Here is a 16,765-nt window from a genome sequence, read left to right as displayed (position 1 = left end):
CAGTTACCTGATGAATGGGACAGTATTCATCATTTATCTAATACATCTTCATATTTTTTTCTATTTCATATTTATTCTTTAAAGAAATATGAAGAATAGATTTATGGGTCAGTGATTTGATAGGGTAATTTCTTTTTTCCTCACTTAAACCTCTTTTGGTACCTTCCAAAATGAAAGGTAAAAACATTTGGCTGTATAGCGAGGGTGAAAAAACACCAGATTAGCTGGAGCCAATCTACTTTTCTGCATAAAAACTAACACAGTATAGACCCTGAAGGAGAGGGACAGGGAGATCATCCTTTGGAAGCTTAGCATCAGTTAAGCTGAAGCTGCAAGTATTTATTGCCAGCGTCAGATACTGAGACAAGGCCTCTGCTCCCTTACTAATAATATTTTATAGAAGGGACATGGTTTGGCCACAGTATAGTTTTTTTGGTACAATATTGGGATTACAATAGCTAAGCAGTTGAGTTCTGCTTTAATGTTTGGCCCTCAAATATTTTGTAATTAGACTAACAACATTGTTAGTGTTGCTGTAGCTAGAGTGTAAAATTATTTTCTGTTAGAAATTTCTGTATGAATATTTGACCTTACCAAAACTATTTTTTTTCCTAGAGATATCACTAACATATATTGGCACAGTAATGTGATTATAGAGCGGATTGAGCACAACAAACTTAGGACTATATCAGGCAACATTTATATATTAAAAGGCATGATAGACCAAATTTCCATGAAAGAAGCAGGTAAATGACTGTCATTATTGATAAGTTATTTTAAGAAGTAAAGCAGTTAATCATGTTTCTCACAGTAATACACATTTTTTAACTTTTTAATTAGGTATTTTATAATTATGAATAAATCAAAACTAAAAATTAACTAATATGTAAAACTTGTATAATATTGGTAATTTTTTCTGATTTTTATCACTCTTCTTGACAATTTCTAATAAGTTATGTGATTTTTTTGTTTTTTTTTGGGAGATGGAGTCTTGGTCTGTCTCCCAGGCTGGAGTGCAGTGGCACAATCTCGGCTCACTGCAACCTCCACCTCCGGGATTCAAGTGTGATTGTTCTGCCTCAGCCTCCTGAGTAGCTGGGACTACAGGTTCTGCCACCATGCCCAACTAATTTTTGTACTTTTAGTAGAGACGGGGTTTCACCAGGCTGGTGCTGTGCATGACCACTTCCAACATGGCACAAAAAAATGATGCAATAGCAACTGCAGGTAGCTGTGGATAAATAAGCCTGCAACAACACCCGTGGTTTCCTGTGGCCAGTCCTTTTCATGCACAGGATCCACATACACCCCCAGGGAATGGACGCAGAGTGTTAAGAAGTTTGGGAATTTTTTTTTTTTTTTTTTTTTGAGTCTTGCTCCGTTGCCCAGGCTGGAGTATAGTGGCATGATCTCAGCTCACTGCAACCTCCACCTCCTGAGTTCAAGCGATTACTTGTGCCTCAGCCTCCTGAGTAGCTGGGACCACAGGCATGTGCCACAACGCCCAGCTGATTTTTGAGACAGTGTCACCATGTTGGCCAGGCTGGTCTTGAATTTGTGACCTCAGGTGATCCACCCACCTCAGCCTCCCAAAGTGCTGGGATTACTGGTGTGAGCCTCTGCGCCCCGCCTGATTTGTGTGAGTTTTAAAATATCAAATGAAATACTCCTTGTTTACAAGGAATTATGTTATAAGAATATAATTTAACTCCCTGATTCCTCTCTTTGTTGAACCTACCTGGCACAACCCCAGTCCTGGTATAACCTGATTTTCTACCTATGCCTTGCACACAGCTGAATATAACTGGAGAAAAACACATCCAAGTAGTCTAAATTTATGTTTACTAGCAACAAGTTACAGTCCCTTAGTGGTTTCTTGGTGCTGCTTGGTATCCTACCATATTTCCCTAATTCATTCACTCTCCTGTCCTTCCTGATGACTCCTTCATATTTTGAGAAATCTCCAATTTGCCCTCTCTCAGGTGGGCAAAGTAGGGGAGAGGGCAGAGCACCTGAGCAAGAGGAACAATCAGAAGGATATTTCTTTACCACGTCTACTCACCTGCTTGGATCAGCACCAGCTTTTATTATGGATGAACTAGCACGTTACTGTCTGTCAGCCTCTCCATTTGTACACTAGCTCTCATTTTCTCTTTTACTCAAGGACGTTATTCCAGTAACACTCCCTTCTCCTTTTTTTTTTTTTAAATTTCTGTTTTAACCACATTTCTCCTTTTAGCCAGTATTGCTCTCATTTGTAGCAAAACAACTCATATAGTTTGTTTATATTTACTTCTGTAAATCTAATTTCTCTTGAATTTTCTTCCATTTTTTTTTCTTGAACTCTCTTTAACCTCCCCGGTTCTTCACCAAAACAACCCGTATCAAAGTCACCAGTGGCCTCCACATTGCTACATTCAGTATACACTTAACAGAGTTAATCATACTTACCTTTTTGAAATACTTAGTTTCTCTAATACCATATTCCAATTTCTGTGCTGCCTCACTGCCTGCTCCTTCTTAATTTCTTTGTGTATTTCTCCATTTTTTTCTAATAATGGGGTAGCTTGGGGCTCTTAATACACTCTGTGGTATGCTGATTCCTTTTAGTCTTTAAATATAATTTATATGATGATGAATGCGAATTTTATATCTCAAAGCAGGACCTCTCCCGTTAGTACCCAATTCGTTTTTGACATCTCCACTAGGATGTCTGTAGGCATTTCAAACTTAATATATCTAAAACCTGATCTTTTCCCTTAAATTTGCTAAACCTTTAGTATTCCCCATCTTTCCATGTATCAGTAGCCAGAATTCTTGGAGGCATCCTTAAATTCTCCATTTCTCTCATACCCACATCAGTGTGTGGGTCAGTACATCCTATTAATGTATCTCCAAAATATATCCCAAACTGAGACCTCTGCAGCATCACTATAGTCCAGACTTTCCTCATAATTTGTCTGGATCATTACAGTGGCCTCCTAACTGGTCTCATTCTTTCTCTCCTCACTCTTCCACAGGCTCGTCTCAAAACAGCAGTTTGCTTTAGCAGTCCTGTTAAATAAATTAGATCCTGTAGCCCCTCTGCTTGGAATCTTTCCATAGCTTCTCATCTTGTCCAAAGTAAATGGCCAGTTCTATAAAATGACTCTAAGGCCTTATGTTATAATCTCTCATGCTTCTTACTGCCTCTGTTGCCCATGTGAGTGGCCTCCCAAGTTCTAACCCCTCCTCATGCCACTTCAGTTGTTTCAAACAGGCCAGGTATACTCTTGCCTTGCACTTTATGTTTTGTTTCCAGTATTCTAACCCCATATTACTACATAGCTCAATCAGTTTGTTCAAATGATGCTATTTCATTGAAGACTTCCCTGATTATCCTTTTTTAAATTGCTGTTCACCCCTCTACTCCCCCATGAACATATCAATACACCTATCCGCCCATCCCTGCATAACCATCTAACAAACAATATATTGTACTTATTGGTTAGCTTTTTTTTCCACATTAGAAGGCAAGTTCCATGAGGATAGGAGTTTTTGTCTGCTTTGTTTACTGCTGAATTCTGAATATCTATAATAGTACCTGGTGCATATTAAGCAATAAGTGCATATTTCTTGAATGATTTAATGAATTAATTATATCTCTTTAAAATTCTAGGCTTTTAAATACTTTTGTTGTTGTTGTTTATCCTTAAATAGGATATCCAAATTACCTCATAAGGAAATTTATGTTTGGATTTCCAGAAAATTGGAAAGAGCACATTAATAATTTTCTGGAACAGTTAAGGTAAAATGTTGTTTTATGTTTTTAGAAGTCAACTTTATTGAGATACCTTTACAGTTTATTATGTGTGTGCATAATTTACATTTAATTATGTGTGTGCCACCATGTCCAGCTAATTTTTGTATTTTTAATAGAGATAGGGTTTCGCCATGTTGGCCAGGCTGGTCTCGAACTCCTGCCTGGCTGCAAGCGATCCACCTGCCTCAGCCTCCCAAAGTGTTGTGATTACAGGCATGAGCCACTGTGCCTGGCCTGAGGTACAGTTTACATTTAATTAAATTCACCTGTTTAGATATTTGTTTGTTTGAAATACCATTTTTTTTTTTTTTATTTTTATCTGAGATGGAGTCTCACTCTGTCACCCAGGCTGGAGTGCAGTGGCAGGATCTCGACTCACTGCAAGCTCCGCCTCCCGGGTCCCATGCCATTCTCCTGCCTCAGCCTCCCGAGTAGCTGGGACTACAGGCGCCCGCCACCACGCCCGGCTAATTTTTTTTGTATTTTCAGTAGAGACAAGGTTTCACCATGTTAGCCAGGACGGTCTCGATCTCCTGACCTCGTGATCCACCTGCCTTGACCTCCCAAGGTGCTGGGATTACAGGCCTGAGCCACTGCACCCGGCCGAAATGCTAGCTTTGAAGTTTGCTTTGGTCTGTGAAGCATTTCAGAAGCAATAACATTTTACTAGAACTTCTGTCGAATTTAGTAAATCTCAAAGGAAAATAAAACTTTTGACATATGTCAAAGAGTAATTCTTAATCATTTACCCTTCAAAAGGCATGCAGTTATTAAATACTAATGTGCAGTTCTTCCTTCTTTTTTTCATTCATTTTCTCAGTAGTTATGGAGTGTCTGCTGCTTTACAGACACTCTAGTTGATACTGGTGAAACAAGAATTTGATTTATTCTTGCCCTTGTGGAACTCATAAGGGATACAGACTTTAAACTTAATCACAGCACAAATATAATAATTGATAATGGAGGCTGGCATTTTTTTTCTGTAAAGGGCATATTCTGTAAAGATAATATTCTTGCGGGCATATTGCCTCTATTGCAGCTATTCAGCTCTGCCATTGTAGCAGAAGAGCAACCATAGATAGTATATACTTGAATTAGCATGGCAGTGTTTTAATAAACTTCATTTACAAAAACAGGCAACTGGCAGTTGTCCTATAATATCAGTTTAAGTAGGAATTTTAAGAGCATCTAGTGGGAAGCAGTTTGCAGATCATATTTGAGTCCTTTGACTTAAGCTGTTACACCTCAGTTCTTTGTGAAGGAAGGGAGTGGAAGCCATGAAGGATTAATAATGTAAGATTAAAGATACCCTGCCTGGGTGGAAAGAGCTTTATGGGAGGGGTTTTTATTTGTTTATGAAGATTTTGTTTTGTTTTTTTGAGAATCAATGCTAAGGAAAAATAATATAATTGTTTTTAGGGCTGGTGAAAAGAACAGGGAGAAGACGAAACGAAAACAGAAAATTGGAAGATCTGTTCGTGACATAAGAAAATCAATGAAAAATGATGCACAAGAAAACCAAACAGATACCGTTCAAAGAGCCACCACCACTTATGATTTTGATTGTGATCAATTGGGTATGTTTTGTCTTTACTTCTCTGTTGGTACAGTGGTAAGTTCTTACATGGTCTAAATTGTTTATGGTTTATAATGTGTATAGTATTGTGTTCTTTGACTTATACTGCCCCCACATTCCTGCTTCTTCACTACTAAATGAGAAGTAACTATAATACAAATTAATCATGGTCAGTATTCAGCTTGCTTCATCAAATTTCACCTTTGGCTGGGCCCAGTAACTTATGCCTGTAATCCCAGCATTTTGAGAGACTGAAGTGCAAGGATCGCTTGAGCTCAGGAGTTCGAGATCACCCTGGATAACATGACAAGACCCTGTCTCTACTAAAAGTCAAAAAAATTAGCCTCCCATGGTAGCACATACCTGTGTTCCTATCTTCTTGAGAGGCTAAAGTGGGAGGATCGCTTGAGCTCAGATGGTTGAGGCTGCAATGAACCGTGTTTGTGCTACTAGACTCCAGTTTGGGCATCGGAGTGAGACACTGTCTCAAATAATAATAATAATAATAATAATAATAATTACCTTTTTATTAATCAGAATATCAAAGAACACTGGTAAACATATTATGAAAGATGATTGTTCTTTTAATTTCCTTGACCCAAAGTATTTAAGCTGCCAACCTACTGCAAACCTATTGTAAAGACATATTTTATTTTTGTACTAAATTTCATTGCTCCAAATAGGCAAAATCTGTTTCCTTTCATGGAGGAAATGGAATTGAAGAAAATGGTTTTCTTGAATGACCATTGCCATAAGGATAGATTGCAGAACTGTTTTTTTTTTTCTCTTTTTTAATAAGGAGACCAACTTGCCAGAGCAGAACTGTTTTGTATCAGCTCTTTGCCATCACTATAGTCTGCTTCACCTGTGTAAAAATGTATGAACATTAACTTACAGCTCTTTCTAAACAATATAGATGAGTAAAAGTTACTAAAATATGTTGTAAACATTTCTGCTGATTTTGCCTTAACCTTGTAACTTAAGAGCTTTACAGAACTTCCAAAACTTGAAAAAGAGTTCAAGAATCCTGCCAAAAACATAGCACCATACTGGATATAAATGTACCTGTATCCTATTCTAACCACTCCTCAACCCCCATTTGAACTTCCACCCTGAAACTTTGCTTATCCTTTCTAATGCAGAGAAAGGAATAAATTAAATATGCAGATGGCTGCTTCCCCAGAGCTAGCAAAAAGTCACTTACCATTGCCCTAGTTCCTTCTGAACCCTTCCTCTTTTTATCAAAAGTCATCCTATTTTCCCTAAATTAGGCATATTGCTTGAGCATCTTGAGTATGCTGGAACCTTGGGGCTTCAGCACCTGCTCTCTACTTTTTTACTCCTAAAACAAGAGAATCTTTAACAGTATATCTCACTTTTAATCATTTATTAGTCTTTAGTCTTGGTTCTTATCTCTTCCTGTACCCCATTTCACTTAGAGCCAGCACTTATTAGGGATTTGATCTTAATTGCGAATATTATCAGTGAAGTGTTTAAGAAAGCTAGTGGCAAGAGAAATGAATAAAAATTTAAAAGACTAAAGTTTGATAACTATTTTACATACCAGCTTATCAGCTGTGTCCATAGGAAAATCACTCAATCACTCAGCTCTTTTTTTTTTTTTTTTTTTTTTTCATAAACTTGCTTCCGCTTTACTCTGTTGACTCGTTTTTTTTTTTTTTTTTTTTTTTGGAGATAGTGTGTTGCTCTGTCTCCCAGGCTGAAATACAGTGGTGCAATCATGGCTCACTGCAGCCTTGACCTCTTTGGTTCAAGTGATCCTCCCACCTCAGCCTCCAGAGTAGCTGGGACTCCCGGCATATAGTACTGCACCTGGTTTGTTTTTTATTTCTTGTAGAGATGGGGTCCTACTATGTTGCCCAGGCTGGTCTCCTACTCCTGGCCTCAAGCAGTCCTCCCACCTTGGCCTCCCGAAGTGCTGAGATTATAGACATGAACATAGCACCTGGTGTCAACATTTTTAAAGTGCTTTCCATGAACCTTGGTCTGTTAAGTTTTAGGAACTTAGAGATGAATAAGGCATGATTCCCGCCCCTCCTACCCCCACGGATCTTAGTTTAGGGGCAAATATTAATGTATTCTGTTAGGATTATATCATTTTTCTAGTGTGATTCATTAAATCTTTGTTTAATGAAACTTAGACACTATCTTCATATCACATAAGTTATTTTGAGTGGTGGTTGGTTGGGGCTGTTGTTAATTTTATTGTCATTGCACTTTGCATGGAAAAAACAAAACCACAACTAACATTATATAGCTAAGATTATGTAAAGGTACCAACCTGAATTAATTTAAGATAATGTAATTTTATGTATGTGTTTTAATGATTTGCCTAAAAAGTACTTGTATATCATATTATTGCTCTTAAAGCACTCTATCTCTGTTATTACACTTACCAGAGTATATGATAAATGACCTATCATAATAGAAGCCTCCTTCATTATATGGTAATATTTTCAAGAGCAAAGACTAGTCAGTACACTTTTAAAGTATAGCTTCTAGAAGAATAACAAAAATGTTTTTATACTTTTTATGAATCTGTTTTAACTTACCTAGAATTCCAGCTTAGTAACTGTTTGTTGAGCGTATATTATATACTGTATAATTTAGTTTTGCTCAAAATTTTAATTACAGAAATTTAGTTATACATTGGAGTACACAAACTAGTTGAAACATTAACTTACATTAACTACATACATGAAGAAATAGAAGAGCAACAGTTATTAGCTTTCTATTTATTTGATGTGCAGTTAGGATGAACAGGAATTTTTATTTACAAAATGGATTAACCTTACTATTTTGTCTTTAGATGTGACTAGGAAGATCCAAAACAGATGGTCATGAATAATATGGCTGTCTAGGCTTTTTAAAATTTTTTTTGAAGGAAAAAAAGTGATTTGAACAAAATATAGCCCTATACAGAGTGATTCTGTCCAAATAAAATTGCTTTATATCCTAGTCAAATTATAACAAATATTTATGACAGAGGGATTAGACAGATTATCATTATTATTTCTGAGACAGGGTGTTGCTCTGTCACCCAGGCTGGAGTACAGTAGCACAATCACGGCTCACTGCAGCTTCGACCTCTCTGGCCCAAGCGATCCTCCCACCTCAGGCTCCCAAGTATCTGGGACCATAGGCATGCCCCAACCTTTTATTTTTTGTAGAATCAGTATATCACTATTTTGCCTAGGCTAGTCTTGAACTCCTGGGCTCAAGCAGTCCTCCTCCCTTGGCCTCCCAGAGTGCTGGGATTACAGGCGTGAGCCACCACACCTAGCCTCAAAGTTAATTCTTCATGTAGAAAAGCAGCTTCCCTTTTATGTAACCATTTATTGAAATCTCCATCTTTGTACTCATAGAACTGAAGAGTAATAAGCACAGTGAGTCGCCAGGAGCTACAGAATTAAACATGTGCCACAGTAATTGCCAAAATAAACCAACATTAAGGTTCCCAGATGACCAAATAAATAATACTATTCAAAATGGAGGAGGAGATGACTTATCTAATCAGGTAAGGCTTTATTGTACACTGTATAGTACAAGCTGATATTTAGAGGGGTGATTTACTACTGAAAAGGTTTGCAACCATATCAGGGACATGAATTCTGTTTTGTTTTTTTTTTTTCTTTTGAGATGGAGTCTCCCTCTGTTGCCCAGGCTGGAGTGCAGTGGCGTGATCTTGGCTTATTGCACCCTCTGCCTCCTGGGTTCCAGTGATTCTCCTGCCTCAACCTCCACCTCCTGGGTTCGAGTGATTCTCCTGCCTCAGCTTCCCGAGTAGCTGGGACTACAGGCGTGCGCCACCACGCCTGGGTAATTTTTGTATTTTTAGTAGAAGCGGGATTTTACTATATTGGCCAGGGTGGTCTCAAACTCCTGACCTTGTGGACCCACCTCAGCCTCCCAAAGTGCTGGGATTATAGGCGTGAGCCACCACACCTGGCCATGAGTTCTGGTTTTCAAGTATCAGCTTTTCATTAACTTGGGGACTGAATGTCTTCATATTTATTTTCCTTGTCTCTCAATGAAAAAATGCAGGCAACAATAAAAGTTTTAGCTTTTAGAGTAAAGCTTAAATAAAGCATATTTTTAAAAGCACTTGAAAAACCACAAACTGTTAAATTAATATAGAAAATATGTAAGATAATGGATACCCAGATGTTGCTTATAGCACTCAGGGTCTGGCAACTGGATTTCTGACTGTGTCCACTAATGAAATTTGTGGAACTGTAAGTACCTAGAAATTTGTATGCTTGATGCATACTATGAAAATGCTTCAGATCATGTTTAGGTAGCAGTTTTAAAATAAAACCTAGGTATCTTTTTGTTTTGAAGGAATTAATTGGAAAAAAAGAATATAAAATGTCTTCAAAGAAACTAAAAATTGGTGAAAGAACAAATGAAAGGATAATAAAAAGTCAGAAGCAAGGTAATATATCTTTAATGGTTTTTTTAATGATAAGCAGAAAGCTACTATTTGAAATGTTTTTAATATGATAAAAGTGATCTTGTAAATTTCCTCATGTAAAATGGCAAATTATATAATGGTTTAAATGTTTGGTTTTGTTATTTTTACATAAGATGATTTTCATAATAAAATAGCCCTTTTAAAAACCATCTATACTTACAGGTTTGCCTTCTTTAATCTGGGTACTAAAATATTTGTTTAGATCACAAAATTATATATCATTTAAAATACGCTTACAGGAATGTGTAAAGAGTGAATCCTTTTATGAATTTACTACAATAATTTAGTTTTAAGTGTGGATTTTCAGAGTGATTTAATTGGAATCTTGCATGCTATAATTTACAGCCTTTCCTCTAAACATTAGCAAGTTTACAGTTTCATGTTGAGCTAAATCCATTCGTTTTATAGCATTTTTTCTGTTTTATTTCCTCTTATAAGTGAAAAGAAGTGAAAGTGAAGAACATTTATTTGTTTGAAGAAGATAGGAAAGCAGTGCTGCTTTATACTTCCGAGTTCATACTCGGTTAAAGTATCCAAGATAGCTGGATCTTTATTAAATAATTTATTAAAATTAACAAATACTCTGGAAATATTGTTCAAAATTAGAATGTTGAAAATTTTCAAATTCCCAATTGAACATTTGAATTGGATTTATATGAGAAGTTAGAAGAAAATACTTTTCTCAGAATTTGAAGATATATGATGCCAGTGGAAAATCTTGCAGACACTTTCTAAATTATTTTGATTAGTACCTTTTTCCATGGATTGTAATTTAGAGGCTTCTTTTCTCCCCAGCATTCAGTATTATCTATCAGTCTCATTTTGTCAGTCATCTTGTAAACAATAATATATGGAGGTTGTTGTAATATGTTTCTATGACAGTGGGATGATTTGCAGTTTATATGTATTTCTAATTACAGTTGGATAGTTTCAGTTAATTTGACTTCTCATTACTTAGGTTTTGAATTGATGAATTGTTCTCATTTTAATTTGCTTTCTTTAATGAAAAGGTATAATATAAGATTCTCAGGTTGTTCTGTTTTGCTTGTTTTGTACTTCATGGTGTTTGGGGGAATTCATTTTGAGTGTGTTTCTATGACCACCATTGGCGATAAAAGTGGAACCATGCAGAGGAAGTTCCATGTCCTCCTAACTAGCAGAGCCCATATAATGTATACTTACTTAGTAAGGTTTCAGTGACTACTGGTTTTCTTATATCTTCTGAATATTTTACCTCCAGGGCTTTGATTTAACAAGTATTTACTTATTGCCTACTGTATATGTAAAAGGCTCTGTATTAACTCCGGCAAAAAAAAAATAAAATAAAACCATACAGATAAAGTTCTAACCATTAATTATTTTTTCCAGTCTGATTGAAAGACAAGTGTGCAGTTATAATACATGTCTCACTGTCAAACATGGCATTATTTTAAAGTATTCTGGAAACTTGAAGAAGAGCTTTCATTCCGTATAGGGAATGTGTACAAGTTTGTACACTAGGTGGGTTAGAGAATAAAATCGAAGCAGGTAGTGATTTTGTTTATAGATGAATGAAGAACATTTTCAAAGCAGAGTGGACATTAATGAAAGTAGAGAACCAAGAAAATCTGAGGAATTGGGATTTTTGTGGTTCTGAACATAGAATATAGTGGAGATTTTGACAACAGGGAGAGATTGGAACTATGTGGAAGGCCAGGCAAAGGAGCTTATTTATATGTCTACTAAAAGACTGTGAGAAGTCACTGTCAGGTTTGTATAAACAATAGTATATGTTTACAGTTGAAGGGGCAGTGGTCTGAATAGACCTGGGCTTCAGAAAGATCAAAATGACAGGAGGTTATACAGTGTAGCTTGTGTATAAAAATAGTGTCTTTTCTCTGTGAAAATATATTTTCTGTGCTTATATTTGTTTATAACTAATTTGAGATTTTGGTCTTTGGTTTTGTCTTATGAAATTAAAGAGACAACTGAAGAATTGGATGTATCCATTGATATTCTAACCTCAAGGGAACAATTTTTCTCAGATGAAGAAAGAAAATACATGGCCATCAATCAGAAGAAAGCTTATATTTTAGTAACACCACTTAAATCTAGAAAAGTGATAGAGCAAAGATGCATGAGGTATAATCTGTCCTCTGGCACCATTAAAGCAGTAACAGATTTTGTAATACCAGAGTGTCAAAAAGAAAGTCCCATCAGCAAGTCCACGGAGACTTTAGAAAATACATTTGAAGGTCATAAAAGTGAAAACAAGGAAGATTGCAATGAACGTGACTTACTTACTGTCAACCAGAAAATAAAAATACGTAACCTTGAAAAGGAACAAATGCTCACCTCTGACATTAAGAAAAATACCAGACTATTACCAAAATTGAAGAAAATAGAAAATCAGGTAGCTATGTCATTTTATAAGCATCAGTCCTCACCAGATTTGTCAAGTGAAGAAAGTGAAACAGAAAAGGCAATTAAAAGGAAAGCTGAAGTTAAGAAAACCAAAGCAGGAAACACCAAAGAAGCAGTGGTTCACCTGAGAAAGAGCACAAGAAACACAAGTAATATTCCAGTGATTTTGGAACCTGAAACTGAAGAAAGTGAATATGAATTTTATATCAAACAAAAGAAAGCTAGACCTTCCGTCAAAGAAACTCTTCAGAAGTCTGGTGTTAGGAAAGAGTTTCCAATTACTGAGGCAGTAGGCTCTGATAAGACAAATAGGCATTCCTTAGAATGTTTACCTGGTTTAATTCAGGATAAGGAATGGAATGAGAAGGAGTTACAGAAACTTCATTGGTAAGTAGTTAGATTTCATTCTGAAATATCTACAGAGCAGCCACAAGACAGTTAAAGACATAAAAACAGCAATAAGGGGTTAACATGGAAGATGTCATCAAAAGAATTGGGAGAAATTACAATTTGTACAGGGAATGGAGATAGAATACAGATAACTTCTAGTGGTATTTTGTGGTCATCTCTAATATGAGGAAATTATGAGGAAAGCCTAAGTATGAGGAAAGTAAAAGTGACCTTCTTTCATTCCCATATAATATTTCAAGATAGCCAAATGGTACTCTCTCACGTAACTTCATGTTTTAAGAAATTTGTTGTTTTATTTTGTTTTGTTTTGAGTCTTGCTCTGTCGCCCAGTTTGGAGTGCAGTGGCGCAATCTCGGTTACTGCAACCTCTTCCTCCCGGGTTCAAGCGATTCTCCTGCCTCAGCCTTCTGAGTAGCTGGGACTACAGGCACACGCCGCCATGCCTGGCTAATTTTTACATTTTTAGTAGAGACAAGGTTTCACCATGTTGGTCAGGCTGGTCTTGAACTCCTGACTTAATGATCCATCCACCTTGGCTTCCCAAAGTGCTGAGATTATAGGCATAAGCCACCGGACCCGGCCTAACAAATGTTTTGTAATTAACTTTACTGTTATAAAACCTTAAAGCTGAATTCAAATTTGTAGGTTACTTCATGTAGTCTTTTTCCTTTATAGGGAATAAAATAGAGTTTCAAATTGATGATTTTTTTCCAAGGTTTTATATTTAGAACAGAAATTCAAGAAAAGCTCAGTTAAGAACCTGCTCTTTCATTCCTTCATTAAACATTTACTTATTTGGGTGCCTCCTATATGCTACGTAGTTTGGAATGTTTGGAGATACAGAAATAAAATAGACAAGGTTATTTTCCTCAGGGAGCAATTTAGTAGGAAAGACAGATAATACAAAAGTAAGCCAGTAAATAAAAAAAATTAATTGTGATACATTCTGTGAAAGAAACAAACGAAATTGATCAGGAAAGTTCTCTTTTGGTTGATGCCACTTAAATGGAGATCAAAGGATGAAATGATGTCAACCATATAAAGAACTAGAGAAACAGCATTCCAGGAACAGAGACAACCTAAACACAGGTCCTAATGCTAGGAATATGTTGATATGGGAGGAACTAAAATAAGACTACTGTTATTAGAGCATAATGAGTTGTAGGGGAATGGCTTGAGGTGTGAGCAGAGAGAGGCTGTGACTATATTGGGCATAACCTTCTGGGTCATGATTAGGAGTTTTGTTTTTAGGTGTAATAAAAAGACATTTAAGCATGGCATGATATAGTTTGAGAAGATGCCTTTGGGGAAGTAGACAAGGCATTAATTGTGGGGTTGTTGGAGTAGTCCATTGTTGTCTGCACTGATATGGGAACTGAAAAAATGGAGAAAATTGGATTAAATCTAGCAATATTTGTACAATATCAAATACAAATCCTATCAATTATGTGGCACCTGACCTAAATAACTTGGTAGATGGTGGTGTGGCAAATATTTGAGGAAAGAATAAGTTGAGATTGGCAATTGAGTTTCTTTTTAGACAGTTCTATGTGGATTGTCTTTTAAGAGGCAGGTTTCAGTGAGATCTAGGCTACAATATAACTTTGGTAAGCATAAAGATGGTATTTGAATCCAGTAGATTGAACTGATGAGAAAACATAAGGAGATGGTGTGAAGAGAATAAGGGCATAGTCCTGAGCTCTGAGAAAAGTATTTAAAGGAGGGAGAGGAGTAGGCCAGTAAGGGGGAAGAACCCAGGACTAAGTCATATTGCAGAGACCAATAGTGAGAGTCTTTCAAAAGTGTGGGAGTGATTTGTTGTGCCTATTGCTGCTGATAAATCAGGTATGTTAAGAATTGGATATGGCTACATAGATTTAAGTTTCAGTGGTCTAGTAGTATTGGAAACCAAATCATAGTTCAGTGGTTAAAAGTGAATAGAAGGGTAAAGAGACAGCCTAGGTGTAGACAACACAAGAAATTTGGCAATGATGGGAAATGAGAACCACAGAGATAATAGAAGAGAATGTGAAGATAAAGGAAGATGTTTGGTTGCTTACTTGCTTATTTGTTTGTAAGATGGCTGTTGCCAGAGTATGATGGTATGATGATGGAAGTGATCTAGTGAAAAGAAAGGAAGATGTGATTGATAAAGGCAAGAAGAACACAGAACTAGACCACATCTAGTGTTCTACTGCCTTGTGTACTCCCCAGACTTAGAACAATTATAATTCATTTCATATCTGCCTTTAGAAACATTCTTCCATCTCTGTGAAACTCTACTCTTCCTTTTTAAATTTTCTAAATATTCCTTCTCTGTCTTAATTTCAGGCAGAAAAGGCAATCTTCCTTCTTATTCCCCAAAATTATTTTTCTTGTTTGCTTTCTTGCTATAGTATCCCCCTCAGTGATCTTTTGTCCTCACAAAACTCTAACTTTCTTTTTTGTACAATGAGTCCCCAGTCTGTATCTCTGGCCCTGAATTCTTATATTTAGATTTGTATTTCCCTTTGTCTGCTGGGCATTACTATATAAACCTCACCTATGGGTCTGACGTAATATGTCAAAAGCAAACTTATTTTCCCCTGCTTGCCTACTTTGCTAACATTTCTTTTTCTGGAAATGTAATTCTTTCCATCAACTACATTTAAACTTTGTCATTATTGATTTTTTTAAAAATTCAATTAGTTGCCAAAAAGCTATTCCACAGAGTCATTCTATCTGCACCTTCTTTTCTTGACGCTACCCTTTTAGGTCTTTGACGCCTTTTGCCTGAACTATGGAAGTAGTCTTATTTGTAGTTTCTTCTTTTTGCCTCTGTAACCTTTTTTATAAGTCTCCAGGTTATTCTTTATACATTGTTGTGGTTCTGATCAAAAACTTGCATTGCATTCTTACTAATCTTCAGATTGTGTAAAGATTCTTCTGCCTTTCATTGAGAGCAATCCGTATTATAGGCTTGATTATCCTTTCCAGCTATATCCCTTATCATTTCCTTATAATAAAGCTTCTCAACCTTTACTGTATATTCAGATCATCTCAGGAGATTTTACAATGCCTGAACTGTAGAGATTCCAGTTCCCAGTAAGGTGGAATAAGTACACTCCCCTCTATTTCTTCTCTGCAGCTATAAAACCTAGACAGAGGCTGGTGCGGTAGCTCACGCCTGTAATCCCAGCACTTTGGGAGGCTGAGATGGGTGGATCACCTGAGGTCAGGAGTTCAAGATCAGCCTGGCCCACATGGTGAAATCCTGTCTCTACTAAAAATACAAAAATTAGCTGGGCATGGGGTGCATGCCTGTAATCCCAGCTACTCCAGAGGCTGAGGCAGGAGAATCTCTTGAACCCAGGAGGCAGAGGTTGCAGTGAGCCGAGATTGTGCCATTGCACTCCAGCCTGGGCAACAAGAGCGAAACTCTGTCTCAAAAATAAAAGAAATGACATTGTCCTTTGGTGAAGGTGAGTTACTATCACCCAATAGTCAGACAAGGACATACTAGAGAATTCACGTGGTGGGAAACAAACAGGCCTGCTATATGTTGCTGCATTTGCTAGGAGCCTTGGTTGAAATTTCTGTTTGACCCTTGCTTATCTCCCCAGCTTTAACCTGATCATCAACAAACTAACTTCAGTTTTTCAAAAAGCCTGATAGAAACAGGGATCCTCGTAGGTTAGCTAAAACTAAGATTCTCTGCTTGTGAGCAAAAAGGTATAAATTCTGGGTGGTAAACACGGGTTATGGTGGAGGCACACATTGGCAGCTACAGGTGTCAGATTCATAAAAAAGATGGTCAGGGCCGGGCGCAGTGGCTCACGCCTGTAATCCCAGCACTTTGGGAGGCCAAGGTGGGCGGATCACGAGGTCAGAGATCGAGACCATCGTGGATAACACGTGAAACCCTGTCTCTACTAAAAATACAAAAAAATTAGCCAGGCATGGTGGTGGGTGCCTTAGTCCCAGCTACCCTGGAGGCTGAGGCAGGAGAGTGGTGTGAACCCGGGAGGCGGAGCTTGCAGTGAGCTGAGATGGCGCCACTGCACTCCAGCCTGGGCAACAGAGAGAGACTCCGTCTCAA

The 16,765-nt window shown here is 37.1% G+C and overlaps 1 protein-coding gene across 1 annotated transcript in view; it reads left to right on the top strand.

Moving 5' to 3' along the window:
- Positions 1–16,765, top strand: part of MIS18BP1 (MIS18 binding protein 1) — a 49,956-nt gene that overhangs the window by 12,969 nt on the left and 20,222 nt on the right. The window contains exons 5-10 of the mRNA XM_011996240.1: positions 616–746; positions 3,700–3,787; positions 5,222–5,379; positions 8,765–8,916; positions 9,741–9,834; positions 11,835–12,663. Of these exons, the coding sequence (XP_011851630.1) occupies positions 616–746; positions 3,700–3,787; positions 5,222–5,379; positions 8,765–8,916; positions 9,741–9,834; positions 11,835–12,663 (1,452 nt within the window). The remainder of the gene's footprint in view (positions 1–615; positions 747–3,699; positions 3,788–5,221; positions 5,380–8,764; positions 8,917–9,740; positions 9,835–11,834; positions 12,664–16,765) is intronic.

The sequence above is a fragment of the Mandrillus leucophaeus genome, unplaced genomic scaffold (genome assembly GCF_000951045.1).
Source record: "Mandrillus leucophaeus isolate KB7577 unplaced genomic scaffold, Mleu.le_1.0 Scaffold505, whole genome shotgun sequence".
Taxonomy (NCBI): Eukaryota; Metazoa; Chordata; class Mammalia; order Primates; family Cercopithecidae; genus Mandrillus; species Mandrillus leucophaeus.
This window is presented reverse-complemented; position numbering and strand designations above follow the sequence as displayed.